General features: G+C 50.7%; 1 protein-coding gene, 1 long non-coding RNA gene and 1 other non-coding gene across 5 annotated transcripts; 2 read left to right on the top strand and 1 right to left on the bottom strand.

Moving 5' to 3' along the window:
• Positions 1-66: 66 nt before the first annotated feature.
• Positions 67-3651, top strand: LOC106729950. 3 transcript variants are annotated; one of them, XR_004326088.1, is made up of 4 exons: positions 67-205; positions 859-1006; positions 2991-3208; positions 3371-3651. It is a non-coding gene; the product is annotated as an uncharacterized LOC106729950 (long non-coding RNA). The 3 variants fall into 3 exon arrangements; XR_004326087.1 differs by having other exon boundaries at positions 2991-3127; XR_004326086.1 differs by having other exon boundaries at positions 2991-3651.
• A 3637-nt stretch (positions 3652-7288) lies between these two features.
• Positions 7289-7395, bottom strand: LOC116669081. Its single transcript, XR_004326469.1, has one exon. It is a non-coding gene; the product is annotated as a U6 spliceosomal RNA (small nuclear RNA).
• Positions 7396-9555: 2160 nt separating this feature from the next.
• RPS7 (ribosomal protein S7) lies at positions 9556-14306 on the top strand. Its single transcript, XM_032496958.1, has 7 exons — positions 9556-9632; positions 9858-9941; positions 10105-10176; positions 10343-10486; positions 11103-11167; positions 13473-13623; positions 14195-14306. Exons 2-7 carry the CDS (start codon positions 9867-9869, stop codon positions 14270-14272), a joined length of 585 nt encoding a protein of 194 aa, XP_032352849.1. The 5' UTR covers positions 9556-9632; positions 9858-9866; the 3' UTR covers positions 14273-14306.
• The last annotated feature ends 5158 nt before the right edge of the window (positions 14307-19464 follow it).

Raw genomic sequence — 19464 nt, forward strand, 5'->3', positions numbered from 1 at the left:
GGGGCCTGGGGCGGGGCCTAGAGCCGCGAGACTTTCTCGGTCATTAACTTCCGGTCCCTCAATGAGAAGGTGGGCACTGGGCTGGCGGGACTGGAGCGGGCGGGACCCAAGGAAGCCAGAGGCGGGACCCAAGGAAGCCAGAGGCGGGACCCAAGGAGGCCAGAGGCGGGGCCCAAGGAGGCCGGAGGCGGGCGAGGGGCGCGAGGTGGGGTCTGGGCAGTACCCAGTGATGGCCGGGGCGGGGCGGGCTGGGTGGGCCTGGGGCCCCGCCCTGTCCCCGCCCCGCCCCCAAAAGCCGCTCGGGGGATCGGCCCTCGCTCGGTTGAGCGTCTGAGGTCTCTGCGGGCTGGTGGGGGTATCCCCGGCCCAGAAGCCGGCCGCCGCGGTTCTGGGGCGCCGCCGCGGTTCTGGGGCGCCCCCGCGGTGCGGGTGCACTCAGGACTGCCAGCCACGCAGCTGGGGAGGCTTACTCACTGCTTTGGTGGCGGGAAGGACGCTGGGGTCACCAGCGAAAGAGAGGGAGGAAGGGCCACCTGGCCACCTGGCCACCTGTGCTCTGCTCCCGCCGGAGGGAAGGGGAGGGGTGCGACCGCTGCGTCGCCGCTGCCTCGGTGCTCCGCTCAGCCGGGGGGCCCTTTTCTCCACTCCGCCCGCGTGGGTGTGTAGCCTGCGGGCTGTCCGGTACTTAACGCACTGGGACACAAGGAGAAAATTTAATTGGAGAGGTAATTCCTTAGAATTCTGCCCAATATTTGACTTTTGCTTTGTTAGCAAATCAGCTGCTTTTAAGAGTCCTCTCCAATGACAAGCCTTGCTTTTCAAATTAATTTTAAACTATCTTTCTTAATTTCCTTTAAGTCTTCAGTTCAACAAACGTCATCAAACACCTACTGTGTGCTACTCAGGCTCTGGGGATGCAAAATTGAGTGAGACAGTCTGAAAACCAAGGGATCCTTGAAATGGACATGTGAACCAATGGAGGACAACGAAAAACAAGCTGCTTGAGGTGTGTGTGCGAGGCAGTGGATAGGGAGACTGGAGCCTGGAGGGCCAGGGAACACACTAGTGCCTGGGGAAGGTTTTGAAGGTTAAAAGGAGAGTTCATGCAGGTGAGTTAGGCAGAGAGAAGGAAGTGGGATGTTCCAGCAAGAAGGGACAGCAAAGGTGTGGTCAGGGTGCCCTGCCTGTGGACTCGAACATCAATTTTTAAAATCTCAACTTTCCTAATTTAAATTGGCTGCTGTCCATTCCTCATTCCTGATTGCACTTCAAGGTAGCTTTGTAAGAAAAAAAGTAGTCTTTATAAATCAATTAATAATTGATGGTTGCCTCTCTTCTCCTGTAGGTGTATAGTGAAAGCTAGAGATGTGCTGGTGACCACTCTAAGGGTGACTGCAGCCCCTCTTTTTACGGTCATTCACTCCCCCGTCACATGGCCTTCGGAGGTCCTGTGGCCTCCAGGTGGTGCCGGCCAGGCCTTGGAAATTCTCTTTCTACACTTGCTTTCCTTAGCAGCATCACTAGCCCACGTCCTCCCGGTGGTACTGGTTGAGTTATGAACACAGGTGGTTCCTGGAAGAACTGATTTCAAATTAGGGAGCTGAAGTGGGAGTTGATCAGGGTAGTGGGCCAAAAGCAGAAGTCTTCACTTCAAAGCTCTGGAAGAACTGGGACACCAGCCAGGTGGGAGATCCAGCCAGGTGTGAACCGAAGACAGTGGTACAGGGTAGGCGCAGCTGCCGACCGCAGTGTTCCCTTGGGCAGGAGAGAGGCTGGGCCCGTGGGAAAGTGCTGCCTCACGGCTGCCTCTTCCCGCTAGCCTGATCCTGAGCTCAGACCTACTTAGGACTTGCTTTTCCATGTAAATTGCCTGGCTGTGGTCCTTTAGCACAGAGAACTCACAGTCCCTACCAACTTACAGGTTGGAATCCTCTGAGCATGTTCAGAAAATCATCCATGTGGCTTTCTACAGTTACAAAACTGTTTCTTCTGGCATTTCATTGATTACATATTTGAAAATCTCTTCTATCTTAATCTCAGGCTTAAAGTGTGTGACTTTACCTTCCCTGGGCAAAAACTGGCCCATTCTCAATAAGGTACTGAGCACTGGGCCAGAGTCAGAAGATACCTACCAGAGGGGATGTGTGCCCTCAGATAGATCCTTAGCTGTTTGGATTACATCAGCTGAAAAATAGGAATGAAAATTCCTGCCACAGAAAGTCTTTTCTTAGATTGAGATATTAGATGAAATAATAAATTAAGCACAGTGGGTGGCTTACTGCCTGGTGTATAACATCCTCAAGTAGAAATAGCTGTGCCCTTGTCTATTGTGATCTGTCCATTAGGGACAACAGAACCATCTGCTGTTTCTCGGGGTCCACTCAAAAATTCCATAGATTACTGAGAGCCAGCAATACATCAGATGCTCAGCTAGACCTGGCCACGTGTGGCTACAGAGCATGTGAAACACGACTAATCCAATTACACTGGATTTTGAAGATTTGATGTGAAAATGCTACTCATCACTTTTTTGGGGGGAGAATAGTTATTTTTAATAAAAATATATTACTTACATATCTTGAAACGGGTTTATCATTTTAATGAATTACTAGGTATATTTTTTTAATTTTCTGCTTTATTTTTTATATGGTAAACAGCAAGAGACATAACTCAAATACATAAAAATTATTCAAGATCTTCAATCATTTTTAAAAGTGCAGAGTCCCGAGGCCAAAAAGCCTAAGAACCGCTGACCTAGCAAAAAATTATAAATCAATATAGGAACACGTGTAAAATAATACATTCAAATAGTACCTGTGCTTGTAACTCCAACTTAAGTTTTCCTACAAATTATATTTTTTGAAAAAAGTTCCTGCCAGTCTATATCATATTTCTGTCAAACATGCTAGGATTTCCCAAAATGTGCTGTTTTGGATGGATACTGCTCTGAAGTCGTCTCTTGCTTCAGAAATGACGTATTTGTTTCCTAGCACCCAGCGGTGTCCAGATGCCACAGAATCACTTTTTGCACCATCAGAACTGACATCCAGGAAGCCTGTGCTGAGTACGGTACACACACAGCTGGAACCGATCCCATGATGTGCCACTAGCACCATCCCGTCTGCAGGTGAGACACGTCTGCGTGGTGGGAGCCTCACGCTGCTGCAGTCCGCACCTGGGCACCTGTCCTGTAGAGGATTTAGAAATGGTAATAAAACCCAACCAAAAATTGCTAGACACTGTCAGTGATAAATACTCTTTCCAGGAAAAAAAAACCTCTTGTTCATCTAAAAATGCTGTAGTTTCCTATTTTCACTACTAATCTTTTGTGAACATTAATAAACAGAAACCTCACTTAAAACAATTGCAGACCCAACAGGAAGAGACTTGTCCTGCGTCTCCAGGAGGAAGCAGGTTACTGATTGCTCCTTGCCGGGCTGCAGCCCAGCCAGTGAAGTCAGTGCACTTCAACCCCCTCCATCTCCTCCAGTGGGCTCCTAGTGTAGAGCAGTCCCTCCCAGTTCCCACTCTCCTCTATAAAAGAAGGTTCCTCTCTTTCATTCCCTGGACTTGCCTGTAGTTCCCCATCAATTGCATGTCCTGAGTCACAGTTCTTTACTATTCCCAAATAAACCCATTTTGCTGGTAAAATAACTGGCTGCGTTATTGTTTTAGGAACACTTTAAAACAAACATTGTATTTCACATGGATGTTAATTCCAAGACCTCCCGGTTTTACAGTTGGTTCCAGCACATGTGCACTCAGCTGTATGTTCATTTGGATCAGAAGCAGAGATCTTGCTTCAGGCGTGGTGTGGTCCAGCTCCTGGGGCGCTGGGTCCTCCTGCATCCAGTCCTGCCCTGCTCTCCTACCCCTAACCTGGGAAGCTCACATCTGTTCACTTCATGTTCCAGAGCCACCGTTTCTAGCTGTAGACACCTGGTGAGTGGCTTCAAGTCTGTTGTGAGCTTTGAAAAATGGAGGAATTGATGCTGTGCACGGTGGCCGTGAATGTCAGCTGAGGCTGTGTGTGCTTCCCTAGCGCGGTCTGACCCAGTGTGTCCTCAGTGCCACCCCAGGTCTCCTCGTCCTGTGCGTGCAGATTAACTGGGAGGGATGGTGTCACTTTCGACGGAATATATTGACGAGCAAATTATCAGTTTATAGTAAAAATCAACAGTGTAAATATCTCTATAACTTTAAATGTTAATATCTAAGCAGTTACCTTCCATCTACCTGACAGGTCATTGATGTCCAAAGGCCGTATTGTCATGTAGGAAGAGTGAAATTGAAACCGTCCAGAAGTAGCCAGTGACCTTGCTTGAACTAAATGATGAGATTTTCACATTCATTACAGGCTTGCGCATTTATTTCACCCCCACGCTTCTGACGCCGGCTGATAGATAATAATGATAGAAACCCTGCCGGCTGTAAGTGGAGGGGAGAGAAAAAAACCTTCTGTTAAAGTCAGCCCATTCGTTCTTGACCGCATGGACAGGTCCGTAAATTCATTTTACACCCAAGGACTCGTCGGTAAGTCTCCTTCCGTCACTTTACTAGTCACACTAGGCGCTGTGATTTGGAGGGATAAGAGTGACTTTGACGTCCAAGCCCTCTCACCCACTGGCCTGGCTGGACTTTGAGCCACAGTCAAAGATTTTCCCAAAGTAACTGAAGACCTTCACAGATTTGCTGAGGAGTTTCATGCAGTCATTCAAATTTATCAACATGGTTTCTCTGACTCACATCAGCTAGTTCATATGCTCGTCGGCGAAGGCCAGGCCCAGCACTGGATGAAACACGAAATGGGAAATCCCAGAAGGTCTCTAGAATTAGACCAACCCACTAACCTGTTATAAGATCAGGCTCGGGTTCCTGGGGCTTTTCCAAAGTCTGTTGATTGGAACAAGAATCAGACTTGCACACAAAAATCTGATCAATTTGTTCATGACTATTAGGATCAACTTCAGATTGTTTCTTCAAAAAATTCTGGTCTTCAGATATCGATTCCCACTCAGATAGCTTTTATCTGTGTTTATCAGTGGGCTGCGGTGGCACCTTTCTCTCCTAGTAAAAAGCACCAGGATGGAAAGGGGAACTATGTCCACTCAGATTTAGCTAATGCAGCACACCAGCTCTCTGGCACCTTGGAGATGAGTCACCTCCAGGGAAGCCCGCCAGTGTCCTTAACCTTCAACCTCAGCAAGTGGAGGCTCCTAAACAAAATGAGTCCTCCTCGTTCCTGCTGTTATTGCAAAGATCCAGATCATTCGGAAGGAAACGGTTACACATTCAAGCACTTCACCTGCCCCCAGTCGTTCTGACATCCTCCCAGTTCTCATTGGTGGAGCTTCAAGGAACCGTGGGGCTCTTCCCAGTCCTCCCTCTTGAGCAGCTTGGAGAAACCCTGCTCCAGATGGAGGATGAGTCTCTTCCAGTCGCCAGGGACACCAGACCCACACTCTCAGGGCTCAGCCTCACTACTATAAACAGCCCCTTCCTAGGAGTGCTGAAGCAGTTCGGGTAGTTGTGTGGGGGTGGGGTGGGGGGGTCTCTAATGAACCTCAAGAGGTTCCTGTCTCTGGACCTATCCCCTTTTGTTTAGACCCTTTGAGAGACACACATCCTGTCAACTTCGTTCCTCCAACTCCACCCATTTATTGGGAGAGACTTCTGAGAGAAGTATCATGCCAGAACTTACATCTCCCAAAGATGGAAATAATTCTAGGATTTGACATTAAGTTATCAAAGTAACCAGCCAGGTGAATTAACTGACCCCTCAACATCTTTTACTTGTTTCATCTCTGATGATTCTAGAGCTGTTTCTAGAAAATCTAGGATCATGTGTCCCTGTTGAACTAGTTACCACCCTTCTTACGGGCAAAATCTCCAACTGATGCTGGCAAAATTCACAGCACACCTGCCATCAAAATTCAAATAGATGCCTCAAAAACCTCTTCCCAGAATCAATCAATACCCTCTAAGTAAGAAGTCCTTCAAGGCATAAAGCCCAAAGTAGATTACAAAGCTCAAGACCCCACTCTCTTGTACTAGCCTCTGTAACACCCACTAGGGACCAAGGGTGGAGGTTTGTCCAGGGCCTCAGGGGAAGAGGCAAAAGGGAAAAAAAGAACTAGGAATAACTACAAAAGCAAGAAAACAACAAAGTGGCATAAGTGCATATCTATCAACAGCACTTTAAAAGAGGTGAGACAGCGCACCCAGGAAAGGACCTTCCTGACACTGAAGGACAGGAAGCTGCTGAAACGAGAAAACCTGAGCCTTGGCCAGTGATGCTTCCAAAGGAAGTTCACGGTCAAAAGGGAGACATGTAAACAATTAATGAACAGAAACGTCAGTTAAACAGAGCAGGGGGACCAGAAGGGGGGATCTCACAGCCTGGGACAAGAGCAGAGTGCAGCAGGGAGAAGAAGGCCTCCTCCTGGTTCCTGGGAGAGACTCAACCAGTGCAAAGCCATGAGCTCTGTTTACTCGAACCCTTCCTCCTTCCTCTCCCCTCTATGAAAGCATTCTCCCTCTCTTGTCGTGTGGGGACTCACATGTGGCTCGCCAGGGTTGCAGACCTCAAACTGCGATTCTTTGTTGATCCCAAATAAACCCATCTTTGCTGGAGAAATATCTGGCAGTCCATTTGTTTCAGGTCAGGTAATTGGAAACTTCATCACTTTATCATAAATTTAAAGAATGTAATTTTGTGTTTTAGTGATTGATTGAAAAAAAAATGCCCAACCTAAAAGTTGAGACTTATGTTTTATTTGGTGGACATACTGAGGACTTAACCCTGAAAGACAGGCTCCCAGATCGCTCTGAGAGACTGTTCTGAAGAGGTAAGGAAGGAGCCAGGACATACAGGAGTTCTTGCCAAAAAAAATCAGGTAGTCAGAACATCAGAAGATTACTGTTAAAGAAAACCAGATATCTCAAATTAATGAATTTAGTGCTTTTCTATTAATGGGAATCAAGAACCTGGGCTTAATGAAATCTTTCCTGTGATGGGCATCTTAACTATCTAGGGCCAGTATCCTGTTTTCTCCATCCTGCGTCCTCTCAGGGACACCACTGTGGGTGGCTGCAGAGGCAGATGGCTTGACAGCCTTGACATCCTCTGTTCTGATAGGGTAGGCGAATTTCTTGTCCATATGACAAATGAAGAATGAGTAGATGGGAATTTGGTACATGACATGTTTGACTTCAGGGAAGCCTTTTGATTTCTTCGTTAAACAGTTGAAGATTTGTATAATTGTGATGTGAAACATGGGATTTAAGAAATAATATGGAACACCTCACGAATTTGCATGTCACCCTTGGGCAGAGGCCACGCTAATCTTCTCTGTATCACTCCAGTTTTAGTATATGTGCTGCTGAAGCGAGCACAAAACATGGGATTGAAATTCCAATGTACTGCAATTACATTGTGTTATAACTTACGTATAAATATTGTTGTCTTTCATGAAATGGTTCTAGCAGGATTCAGACAGCCAAAAATAATATAAACCTGTGGAAAATTCTCCATTAGAAATTCTGGAGATGGTTTAACAGTATAATATCTGACACATTTCCCAATCATTTAAAAAAATAATTCTATTTATTTTTAAATACTCTGATTATATTTTATAACGTTCCTAAGTGACTTTAGGCAGTTTCAATTTGATTAGCATTAAAGGAATGTATGTTTATCCAAAGTCTTAGAATTTGGAGTTCTACCTTTATGTCTTCTGTAACAAAAATAAGGATACAACATAGAAATATATATGTAAAACCTGAGTTTGTCCCATAAGTTAGAGAGGATTTTTGGGCAAAACTATTGTCCTTTGCCAATCAATGAATGCAGACCACTATATTGGCATGCCAAGAAAAACTCACAGGATTATAGTAACAGATGCAAAAACTGCACTTGACATAATCCCATTTATGGTAAAAACTCTCAGGAAAACAGGGATAGAGGGAAACTTCCTCAACTTGATAAAGAACATCTACAAAACCCTGATGCTACCATCACACTTACTGATGAAAGACAATGCTCTGCCCCTGAGATGGGGAACAAGGTGAGGAAGTCCCTTCTCCCCAGACCTTTCCACAAAGCTCGGGAAGCCACAAAGAACTTCACTGAGTGGACTTCTGGAGTTCCGCCTCTTCAGCGGACTGGCGGACACGGATGCCACGCTGAAAAGGCAGGTGGAGTAAGGAAATGGAACTGGTCCATCCGGGCTTCAGAGCGACTGCCCCGAGATGCTTATACACGCAGCTACGTTTTCTTTCTTGAGTAAGTTCCAAGTTGACTCAATTTTCCAAGGAGTCAGTTGCCTTAAAAAAAAATCATTAGAAAAGGAAATACAGCTTTAAATATCTAAGATGAACACAATCTTAACTTAGTAAAGGTGGTTGGAAATCTTGGCGATCACCTAGGTAACGATTTAAGCATTTTTCAAGGTGCCTGGCTCATGTCCATAACCACTGTTAAATCTGACACAGGAGGAACTTGAAGCCTCAGCACGAGTTGCTTCCTGTGCCTGAGAAGCCCTTCTCCCTGGTGATCAGTGCCTATGACTCTTCCACATCTCAGGTTAATCACATCTCTTCCAAGGAATCCCCTGACTTCTCAGAGCATGAATCCTCCTTGCCCCTTACTCATTTTGCTGCTATGTGTTACTACAATTCGCCGTTAAACATTTAGTCATATTGTTCGTCACGGAGGGCAAGGACCCAGAGGGCTTCACTTGTAACTCGCACCCGGTGCAGCGCTGGCACACAACGCGAGTTGTCTGAGCCATACTCCCGGCTCCTCTCCAGGCCAGGAGTCCTGTTACACGCGTTCCAAGTGTCAGCCGACTGGCGCGCACTTTCCCAGGAGCTGCTTCTTGGTTGAATTCTTGGTCCCCCCACCCCAACTTTTCACCACACCTCCACCAAGCCCAGCGTCCAGCTCGGTTCCCGCCTCTCCGGGCCTCCCGAGGGGTCGCGAGCCCTGCGAGGGCGCCGGGGTCCCCACCACTTGGGCGGCTCCTCTGGGGGCCGCGCCTGAGCCCCACGACAGGCGTCGGCGGACGTCACAGAGTCGTGGGCCGCACCGAGCGATGGATAAGGGAGCTACGGGGCCTGAAAGCCACACTGCTCGTCAAGCACTCGGTTTCCGACGAGCGTTCACGACCATCTGTCTCAGCTGGGTCTCCACAGGCTGAACTGGAATCCGAGTCCCTGATCCCTTTTCTCGGCTTCAGCGGGGGCGTGAGCTTGCTCGTGTTAAGTCAGACTTTCTTAAACGTCCTATCTTCCGGGGGCCTCATACTGCTTTTCTTGGGCCCAGGTCTCCCGCCCACAACCCGGCCCGGCCACCAGGCTCCTGCGGGAGCTCCAGGAGCCCTGACAGGAACTCCTGCCAACGGCACAGAAGACGAAGCTCCCAGGACGGGACAGCGTTACCGACGGACCGGCCCCCCGGAGCCTCTTCCTGGGACTCTCTAGGCTTCCACCGTTTCTCAGAGGTTCTTCCGGTTTCTCTTGCGCTATTCCCGCCTCTTCCCCTCTGCCGCCGGGATTTAACGAGCTCTCGCGAGACCTCGGCCTTTTCACAAGTGTCGGCCGAGGCAGCCAGTGCTGCCTGCCCCGCAAAGGTTTGTTTCCCGCCGTTACCGTGTCCGTCTGCCGGCTGTGAGGGCCGCCCGTCTGGGGTCCGCGATGGGGGATGCGCCCGATTACCTGGCCAGCGGCCCCCGATGGCTTGTGCGGGGAGGGCTGGGCCGGGGCCGGGCCGGGCTGCGCTGGCGGGAGGGCGGGTGGGTGGGCGGGGGCCGCGGGCCCGGGTCGCGCCGCTCAGCCTGCGGCGTCTGTGCTTCCAGGTCGAGGCCATGTTCAGCTCCAGCGCGAAGATCGTGAAGCCCAATGGCGAGAAGCCAGACGAATTCGAGTCCGGCATCTCCCAGGTGAGGAGAGCAGGCCGGCCGGGTGGCGTGTCCCTCCGCGTGTCCTGGGGTGGGGGTGGGGGTGCCCGGGGTCCAGATCCTGGTCCGGTTCCGGGTCCGCGTCCGGGTCGGGTTCGGGAGCCGGGCCCGGCCGGCGCTGACCCGCCGCCGCCTCCTCCCGCAGGCCCTCCTGGAGCTGGAGATGAACTCGGACCTCAAGGCGCAGCTGCGGGAGCTGAACATCACGGCGGCCAAGGTGAGCCGGCCCCCGTGGAGGGGGGGCCTGTCTCCGCGCGCTCCCCGGCGCCCCCGGCCCCCGCGTGTGTCCGCGCGGAGCGGCGGCTCACTGCCGCTCACTGCCGCACGTGCCGGGAGGAGGAGCGCTGTGGACCAGGATGAGCGTGGGTCTCGCTTTTCCGCAGGAAATTGAAGTTGGCGGTGGTCGGAAAGCTATCATAATCTTCGTCCCGGTCCCTCAACTGAAATCCTTCCAGAAAATCCAGGTCCGGCTGGTGCGCGAGTTGGAGAAGAAGTTCAGCGGGAAGCACGTCGTGTTCATCGCTCAGGTATCTCTGCCTTGTGGGCTCCGTTGAAAGCGCGTGAGTTGGGACTGAGCGGTGAGAACGACCCTTCCCCGCGCGCGGGGAGACCGCTCTGGGTGGCAGGGGGCTCTCGGCGGGTGGAGGAGGGGGCGCACTGCCCCGCTGGGTCAGGTGCCGGTTTCAGGAGGAGGAGACGCTAAGGAATAGTTTGTAGGAAAAGGGGGAAATGGTCAGGTTTCGTAAAGTTCCGTGGCCGTCGTGCAAGCAGACGTGTGGGAATTAAGTGTCCGGCTGATGAGGAGTCGAAGGGATGGTGTTCCGCGGTAGTACCTGCAGTGGGTGCGGCCAGATGGAACGTGTGTGATACCTGGGAGGTCAGTCAGTCGTGAAAGAGCGGGTTTTTTCCAGTTCGTTGTAATGCAAGCCGTGGATTCTGAGTGAATTACTGAGGAACCAAGACGTACTTCCGAGGATTTCTCAGTAACTTGTTTGGTCTGGGTGGTTTGGCTTTAATGAACTTTGAATTTACCCAGCTGCTAAGTCTTTCAGCTTTTAAAGGAGTTTGACAGTTCCTAGTCTGCCAACTTAAGGTCTTCCTCTTTTTTTTAATTGGGTTGCATGGTAATTTTTTATCTTACAGAGGAGAATCCTGCCTAAGCCAACTCGAAAAAGCCGAACCAAAAATAAGCAAAAGCGTCCCAGGAGGTGAGTTTTATCGGCATCGAGAACGTGTGTACCGTTAGCATCTGTTGATTTGCATGGGTTTATAGTAAGAGTTGCAGTAGGTGTCTGAAGTTAAATACTGATATTTTGGGAAAGCAATTCACATGGGAATTTTTAGCGAGTAACTTTTGGTTTCTTCTGTGATAACGTGAGATGTTTTAAAGTTAACTCTGGAGGTAAGAAGCACGCGCACCCACACAGGTGGTGGTAGGTTACTGCTGTCAGAAAAGATGAGACTTTCCTCCAGTTGTTTGGGGAAAGGGCAGGAACAGTGACTCCAGATGTGGAGGTGGCCTGGCGTGTGTTGTCTGCACTTTTTAGTTTTGCTGTGAATTAAGGCTGAAAAGTGTAGATTTCCCTGTTGCTGTCTCAGGGTGACAGTGCCACTGCAGGGGCGGATGGTGGCGGAAGGTGTCTTGTGACTTGCGGGTTACCTTGCATGAACTCAGCTTTTGGAAGTTAGCTCTTTTATCTGGGCTTTCTGGTGTTTCTTTGAAGTCTGGTTTCACAACTCAATCTTGTTTCCAAAATTTCTGGAAAACAGGAAGTAATGAGTGTTGTGGGAAGATGTTGCTGAACCACATCGTGGGGGGGGGGGGGACAGGGAGGCAGGTGCCAGGTTTACTGGAGGTTGGATGATGCGGTCAGACTCTGAGCTTGTTCTAAGGGCAGCTGGAATAGCATAAGAATTTAGGATTTTTTTTTTTCGGCCATTTTGGATAATTGGCAAGAAACTAAATATAGGGGATATTCAAGAGTGTTTTGTTAATCATGACACTTAAAAAGTGGTTTTGTGACCTCAGTGCTGACAACCTGTGTTAGTACAAAGCAGACCCTTGGCTTTGCACCAAACGAAGGCACTCCCAGATCTACACCGTGAATTCTCCTCTATCCCGAACCTGTGCCTGCGCGCTTCTCGGGGGTGGCCTCTCCGGTTCCTGGCGACCTGGTCTGGGCACTGGAGGCCTCGTTCCCCTGCACTGGGATCTGGTTGGGAGGCAAGAGTGATCCCCCCTTTCCAGTCTGATTTCCTGCCTTCTGATTCATTGTCCTTCAGTAGTTCTCTTCTGCACAGATTACATGCTGAGACTCATTTTCCTTGACTTCTGCTCTGTAACAGTGTTTCAGTTTTTCGCTGTGGTGTGTGATTATTAAGGTTGCACTGCCACTGCTCCCCCTTAAGATTTTAGACAGGGTTGGAGTCTGACTCCCAAGACTAGCTTGGGTTCCATTCTGGTTTACGTTTTGAAGGAAGAAGCGAACAAGTTCCCACGTGTGTGCCTTCCCAGTACTGCAGGAGGTCGGGCTTGGTCAGTGGTCAGCAGTGATTGACCCGTGGGCCGTCTGCCTCATTTGCTTTCTGAGGTGGTGAAGGCTTTGGGAAGTGGGTGTCCCTGGAGCTGCTGTCCCCGTGGAGCAGTGAGACCTTTGCGGTCATTTGAGAGCCCCTGTTGTGTGTGTGGGAGCTGCCGACAGGAAGTAGGAATGAGTGGGACCTAGTGTCTGATCTACTGAGGGGTGAAGACCTGGACAGATTCCCTGATAGGAAGTAGCTGTGTAAATGTTGATGGTGAGAACGCTCTCCTTTCGCTCATTCCTGACGTCCCGTAGTACAGAGCCAGGGCCCTAAAACTCGGGAATCGCTGAGCTGTTGTCAGGCAGCCAGAGGGGTTGTGAGCATGAAGCGCTGCTCAGAGGAGCACGGCCCCGTCGTGGTGTGTGTGACGGGGGCCGCTGTCCCTGCGCTGGAGTCTGTGGGATGGAACATCACTTTGTTTGATCGTGAGGAAACGAGGAGGAGTTCCTGCGCACCTTCGAGGCCAGGGAGAGCCCTCACAGGGTCCCGGTAGGTCGGGTGTGCTGTGACGTCAGTAGTTACCTGACAGCATTGGAGGGAGGTGCTTGGCAGGTGAGCAAGAGGAGCAGAGCGGTCACTGCAGTGATTCAGGGGAGGGCTCTTACAAGTGAAGGTAAACCTACAGACATGATACGCGCTCCCTGGGGATGATCACTCATAACAGCTGGTGTGTGTGCAGTTGACGAAGCATCACCTGTAAAGCGCACTGGGCTCCTGAAACAAAGTAACAGGGTGTTTGTCAGCCTGGCTGGTTTGGCCGTGGCCCGGGTGTGATACATCAAATTCAAGTAGTTTATTTGAAAACTGGTGTGAGTTTGGTCTCAGGAACCTGGGATTGGCCATTTACCTTTGGCTCCATGAGGTGCCCTGGGGGCTCACAAGAGGTCAGACCCTGCTAGGTTTCTGACCTGTGTCACCGTGTTCCCTTAGCCGCACGCTGACGGCCGTGCACGACGCCATCCTGGAGGACCTGGTCTTCCCGAGTGAAATAGTGGGCAAGAGGATCCGCGTGAAGCTGGACGGCAGCCGGCTCATAAAGGTGCACTTGGACAAAGCACAGCAGAACAACGTGGAGCACAAGGTACCCGGCCCGCCCTGCCGCGGAGGGGTCCAGGCCCGGGCTCGGGGGAGCGGAGGGGGCAGCCGAACCCGTGTCCGGGTGGTGCCAGAACCGGTCTTGGTGAACGCGTGGCCGGCTTCTTTCATCTGTACCCACTTCCCTTTGGATTATGTGTCAGGTTTTAAATTGGGAGATGTTTTAAAAATTGGAATTCACTACCTTTTAGGTTATTAGGAGAAATGGAAGTCATGTCATTCCATGGAGTGACTGGGTAGTGGGGCAGTGTCTGCGTGTGGTGGGGCTGGTGTTAGAGTCAGGAGGGAAGTGTCGCTTTGCTGCACTCCTGCTAAAGCAGAGCCAATGTGGGCAGCCCTGGGGGCCCGGAGGAGTGCGGCCCTCAGGTGCAGAGCCGTGTCCCACGACAGGAGGTGAGCCTGTATCCACTTGGGAGTGCAGGGGGCATGTCCACGAAGCTCTCCTCAGTGCCTATTGCTGAGGAGAAAAACCACAGGGCGCAGCTTCACGGAATCCTTAGGCTTTAAGACAAATGTGTATTTAAAAGTTTTGTGATGAATTCTTTCTTTTCTCGTAGGTTGAAACATTTTCTGGTGTCTATAAGAAGCTCACGGGCAAGGATGTTAATTTTGAATTTCCAGAGTTTCAGTTGTAAACAAAAATGACTGAATAAAATAGTATTCACAATGCTCTGTTTTAGGTATGTTTTTCAAAATGTCAGTCGTAGGTACACAGTCGTCTGTGTTACTGGCGGCTTCCTGCGCAGGCTGGGGGACAGGACGCGGGTGCCTGCAGTCTGTGAGGTTCTCGTCTGTAAAGTGAACTTCGTTGCTTTGAATTTCATCTCTTAAACAACAGATACTCATTTTTAAAGAAGTGGCCAGAAATTTTCATTCAGTCTGGGTGTTTGGTTTTTTTTCCATCTTACAAAATACTGCAGTTACAAGTTCTCAGTTCTGAGTTGTATTAAATGGTGGAGTCCTTGGATGAGGTAGGGAGTGACGCTGAAACTTGCTCTGTTCCCAGCTGACTGGTTGGTCTGGGAAACGCACGCACAGGCACTCGAGAACGCTGGGCATTTTTCTTGCAGATAATACTCTGAATTTGTTGAGTTTTCTGTGATGCCAGGTAACCATCAGGAGTGTGCCTAGTAGATAGACATTAAAACAAAAATTTTGTTTCCAAGAAAAGAAATTTTAACTGAGAAAACCATTGGTTTTGAAGACTAGTTTGTTTCTCCAAGAGCATGTTCTAAGATGGCCATTGGGAAGCATTTTCCTTTTAGGTCCAAGTGGTGTGTCAGGAGACGCCTGCGCACTGCGAACCTTGGGAAGAGCATGGTCTCACCCGTTTCAAACTTAGTCTCAGTCGACTTTGAATTCATCTGGTAGAAATTTAAATATGCAATAGCTTTCAAATCTCTTCGCAGGAACAAAGATTGCCAGAAAACCAGGGAAGGTGGGAAAATTTTGGTTGAGCTTCAACGAAAGTGCACAGTTGCTGAATAGGAAGTGTAGCCAGGGACATGCTTCCGTTTCTGTCCTAGAGCCTGAGACGCTTCCCGGTGGCCTTGTCCCTGAGCGCAGAGGCGCCACGGGGGTGCGGCGAGGCGGCTCTGTGGACAATAATCTTGTCTCGTGTGTTCCCACCTTCTTTACTGCAGGTTTTTGGGGGCGGCTTCTAGACATCATACTAGAATCTTCTGACTGATAAATTACTAAAATCAGTGTCTAAATAAACAGCTTGTAAGTTGCTGTATCAAAATACTAAACCAAGGTTTTAAAATCGAGTCAATCACATTACTTTCCCTAACAGTTGTGTTTGGTGAACAAAAATGTTCATGTACCACAGCTGTTCTTACTTGAATTTTCTGTTTTGTGTGGTGCTGGGTTCTGTGCGTTCTTTGGTCGCCACACACGGTGGGGATGGCACGCCCACAGTGGGGCCGGTGTGCTCAGCACATCACAGTTTCCCTCGGTAGCTTTGGTGTAAACAGAGAAACTTGAAGATCGTCAGAACATGTTTTAAAGGTTAGATCTCACACCTGCAGGGATGAATGTGTATACGTTTGTCATGGAGAGAGTCCGTCCTTCCCCTTCTAGTGACACTAGTCCGGCCTTTGATTCCTGCTTGGCGCAATGTCACGGTGAAACAAACTGAAGTTGCAAATTTCCCGAGTAGGAGAACTGAGTTCTTTGAGGCACTGAGATGTATGTCCGATCTCCAAAATAGGCATTAGACTTGCTGTTTATGAAAATTTGTAACTGCAGAACCACCCCAGTCTGTGAAAATAGAGACGTCTCGGGTACTAGAGACGGCCCCGGTTACTTGGAGTCCTGCCCGTGCTGGAGGAGCTGTCTGACAGGGTGCAGCGCACCCCATGAAGAGCTGTCCTGCTCTTTTTTAGTCCTGACTGGCAGCGTTTTGCACGCCCGGAGTACCCCAGGCAATCCAGTCACAGCCTTGAAGCAGTGCCGACCACCAGTCACGCTTCAGCCTGCGCTGAGGGTCCGAACCTAGGACTCGGGAAGGTGGGCGTGTGGTCGGACTCACCCTGCCCTGGGGCTGTGCCCTGGGAGGGGTCACCCATTGCTCTGGACCTGTTTGCTCATTTGTGAAATATGTAGCCTCGTGGTCCTCCTGCTGCAGGTCACAGTGAATCAGTCCTCCCCAGCCCCCGTCAGGAGGGAGGGGTGTGCCTCGCAGGGTGCCTGGCACTATTGAAACTTGCTGCTGAATGAATGATCTTGTCCTTGGAAAGCGAACTGGTTACAGAATGGTCGTTAATGTCTTGAGAACGATCTCAAAGATAACAGGAAAGCTAGAAGATAAAAGCCAAGTCCAAAGCTCTTAAGTGGGTGAGGGTAATAGGAAGTTCTGAATCTCACTGCTGTTTGCAATTGGTTGCTCTTCTCATTTCATGCTGTGTGGCTTTCCTGGAGCCTTAACTCCCCTGGGCCTCAGTGCCTTTGATAACAGCAGGCGGCTGAATGAAATAGCTCTTCAAATCCATGATGGCTTCAGAGTTAGATGGTCCCATGAGGTGGCCAGGCCGATGGTCTCAGATCGAGGACCGTAGGGGAAGGGAGAGGTTTGATTGCTGTGTTTATGATGGATTTCAGAAAGGATGTGACCCGTGACAGCCGTAGCTGAAACGCCTTCCTCAGTTCCCGGTTTTTACTGGGTGTACTTGGGGCTCGTGTTGATGGCGTCGGTGTGGGTGGACCGCTGACGTCACAGCTGGCCCGCGGGTCTCCAGCTGCGGTCCTCGCTGTCAGGTTCAGCCCGGATCTGATGCGGAGGCAGCACCCGATGAAGATGAGGGCGCGACTCAGCTACTGGGGCTTGTGAAGGGGTGTCTGAGGCTCCGGGCCAGCTCCTGTGGGAGTTGCACCCTCTGCCCAGGGTCCTGGATGTCCAGTAGCTGAGGCAGACACAAAAATGACAACCTTACAAAACAATGCCACATCGACTTCTAAATACTGAAGGGTGTGTGGAAGGCCCATTTCCACGCATCCCTTTGCCTGTTTACCCCACACGTGGTGCAGGCTTGTCTTGAGGGGTGGCTTGGGAGGGGCCGTGTAACGGCCGGGGGCCGCTCCTCCCCGGGGTCCCGGGTGATTTACTGCTTTCACAGCTGCCCTTGCTGCTCCTCCCATCCTCACGGGGCCCCTCGCCCTGGACCCGGGGACCCCTGTGACCCCTGCCACACCCCGCAGGCCTTTTCCCTCGTTGACTTTGAGCCTCAGGTTCTGTGCTGGAGCAGGACGTGCGGTCTGGTGGGTGCGAGCTGGGGGCCGGGCGGCGCCTCCCCGAGTGGTCCTGCCCCAGAGGCGGCAAGCCCAGGAGCTGGACGGTGAGAACGCCGGGTCCTCCAGCCTCCAGATCAGAGCTCCTGGGGCCGGCGGGCTGCCGCGGGTGTCAGCCTCCAGCCGATGCTGAAAGCCCCGTGTTAGCTGCCCCTGACCTCTGGTGACAGAGCGTCGCCAGGTACTGCGACATCATGGTGTCTCTAAGGGTGAACCCATCTCGTCACCACGGGCGCCGTGTGCTCCAGATCTGAGAGCCTCTGGGCCACGTGAGTTCTGTGTCCTGAGCAGGCTGAGAGGACAGGATGCGAGGGTCCCGCCCTGCTGGGGAGGGAGGCTGGAGTCGCTCTGCGCGCTCAGGGGCTCTGGAGGAATGCGGCTGAGGTTAGCGTCCCCGTGGACAGCTGTCCCAGGGATACAGCTACGGGCAGTGTGACCTCGGTGAAAATTTCCGTCCAGAGACACATAGGCTTGACGTGGCTCTTGTGTCCAGATTTCTCAGTGAGGTCTGAGAAATGTAAATAATAACTGGGAGGCTGGCCAGACTCTTGTCCTGACCCACCGGAAGCCACCAGGTCATTTGAAGTTTAGAGTTTGTGAAGGAAAAGCCTGTTCTCAGGGCCGTGACTTCTGTGCTTTCAAGAAAAAGCCAAGGGGAAGGGGAGAAAGGAAGACAGGGAAGGCCTGGAGGGAGGTCCCTAGGGATTCTGATGGCTTTTTGGTACCTGTTTGTAAGACAGGTGTAAACGTGATTTATAATCTAAAAATGTTCTAATTTATAATCTACTTGAAATAGGCAAGTTAGTATAATATTATCACTTATGTTTGTACCTGAGAGTAATTCTTAGATTACTGGCACTTTATTTCTGTTCTTTGGCGTTTTTGTTTTTGTTTTTTGGGTTTTTTTTTTGGTCTCGTTTTGTTTTTGGTTTTGAGGGGCAGTGGTTGGAGGGGAGGCAATTGGGTTTATTTAAACAGAGGGACTGGGGATTGAACCCAGGACCTCATGCATGCTAAGCTGACACTCTACCACCAAGCTATCCCCTCTCCCCAGGTCATTGGCACTTTTTATAAAAGGTGCTTAACATTTCAGGACTCAAAAACAAAGGTTGGGTACACCCCCCCCCCCGCCCATTTTCCATCTGCTGCTCCACGTGGTCTGGACGGCACAGCTGGGGTGTGGCGGGGGCTCCTGCCGGGCACATCCCCCATGACTGTGATCTTGGGCAGGTGACCTGATTCTCTGCCCTGTCTCCCAAGCTCTGAAACGGAGATGACGCCTTGCCTGAGGGGTGGTTGTGAGGACTAAGTTAGGGGTGACGGTGGTCCTAGCCAGCGCCGGGAGTGGGGCGCTGAGCCTTCACCCCGGTTTCAGTTACGTGCGGCTGAGCAAAGGGTGTGCAGTCATGACTGCCATCCAGTCCTCCTGCTGGGGGTGCCCCAGTGGCTGTGGGCGTCTCTGGGATCTGGCCGTGGATTCCCACCTCGGCACTCTTGGCATTTGGAGCTTGGTTAGTCTTCGTGGTGGAGACTGTCCTGTGCATTGCAGGGTGGTCAGCAGCACGCGGTGCCTCTCCCCCTCCACAGGGTGCACGCTAAGAATGTCCCCAGAACATCACCAAACGCCCCCTGGTGGGGAGTGGAGGCAAGGCTGAAGTTGAGCTGGGATTGCATTATTTTGGACTTGTTGGTTTCAGAGGTTCGCTGTGATTTCCATGTACTGAGAGCTCATCAGTTACAGACTTGACAGTGGGGCGGTCAATTCAGAAAGCCAAATTCAGAAAGTCTGCACAAAACGAGCAAACTTGAAACGCCTGAACGTGAACACCTTATAGGAAAAATCTGATGGTGCTTCCTCCAAGCCCTGAAGATGTGCATGACAGCCACGTGGGGTTAGGAAGCTGAAATTAACATCTTAAAAGCTGCCAAAGATCAAAAATTCCAATAACCATGCCAGGGAAAATACTGAGCTGTCTTCCAGTCTTTCTACAGAAGAGCATTTTCAAGGGAGGAAGCAGTAACAGTAGATGCAGCCAAA

This window comes from Camelus ferus, chromosome 15 (assembly GCF_009834535.1).
Source record: "Camelus ferus isolate YT-003-E chromosome 15, BCGSAC_Cfer_1.0, whole genome shotgun sequence".
Classification (NCBI taxonomy): domain Eukaryota; kingdom Metazoa; phylum Chordata; class Mammalia; order Artiodactyla; family Camelidae; genus Camelus; species Camelus ferus.

Excerpts from the sequence above, each read along its gene's own strand:
- RPS7 (XM_032496958.1), top strand. The coding sequence starts at position 9,867 with ATGTTCAGCTCCAGCGCGAAGATCGTGAAGCCCAATGGCGAGAAGCCA. Across the intron at positions 10,177-10,342 it reads TGAACATCACGGCGGCCAAG|GAAATTGAAGTTGGCGGTGG; the intron begins GTGAGCCGGCCC and ends GCTTTTCCGCAG. Across the intron at positions 11,168-13,472 it reads AAGCAAAAGCGTCCCAGGAG|CCGCACGCTGACGGCCGTGC; the intron begins GTGAGTTTTATC and ends GTGTTCCCTTAG.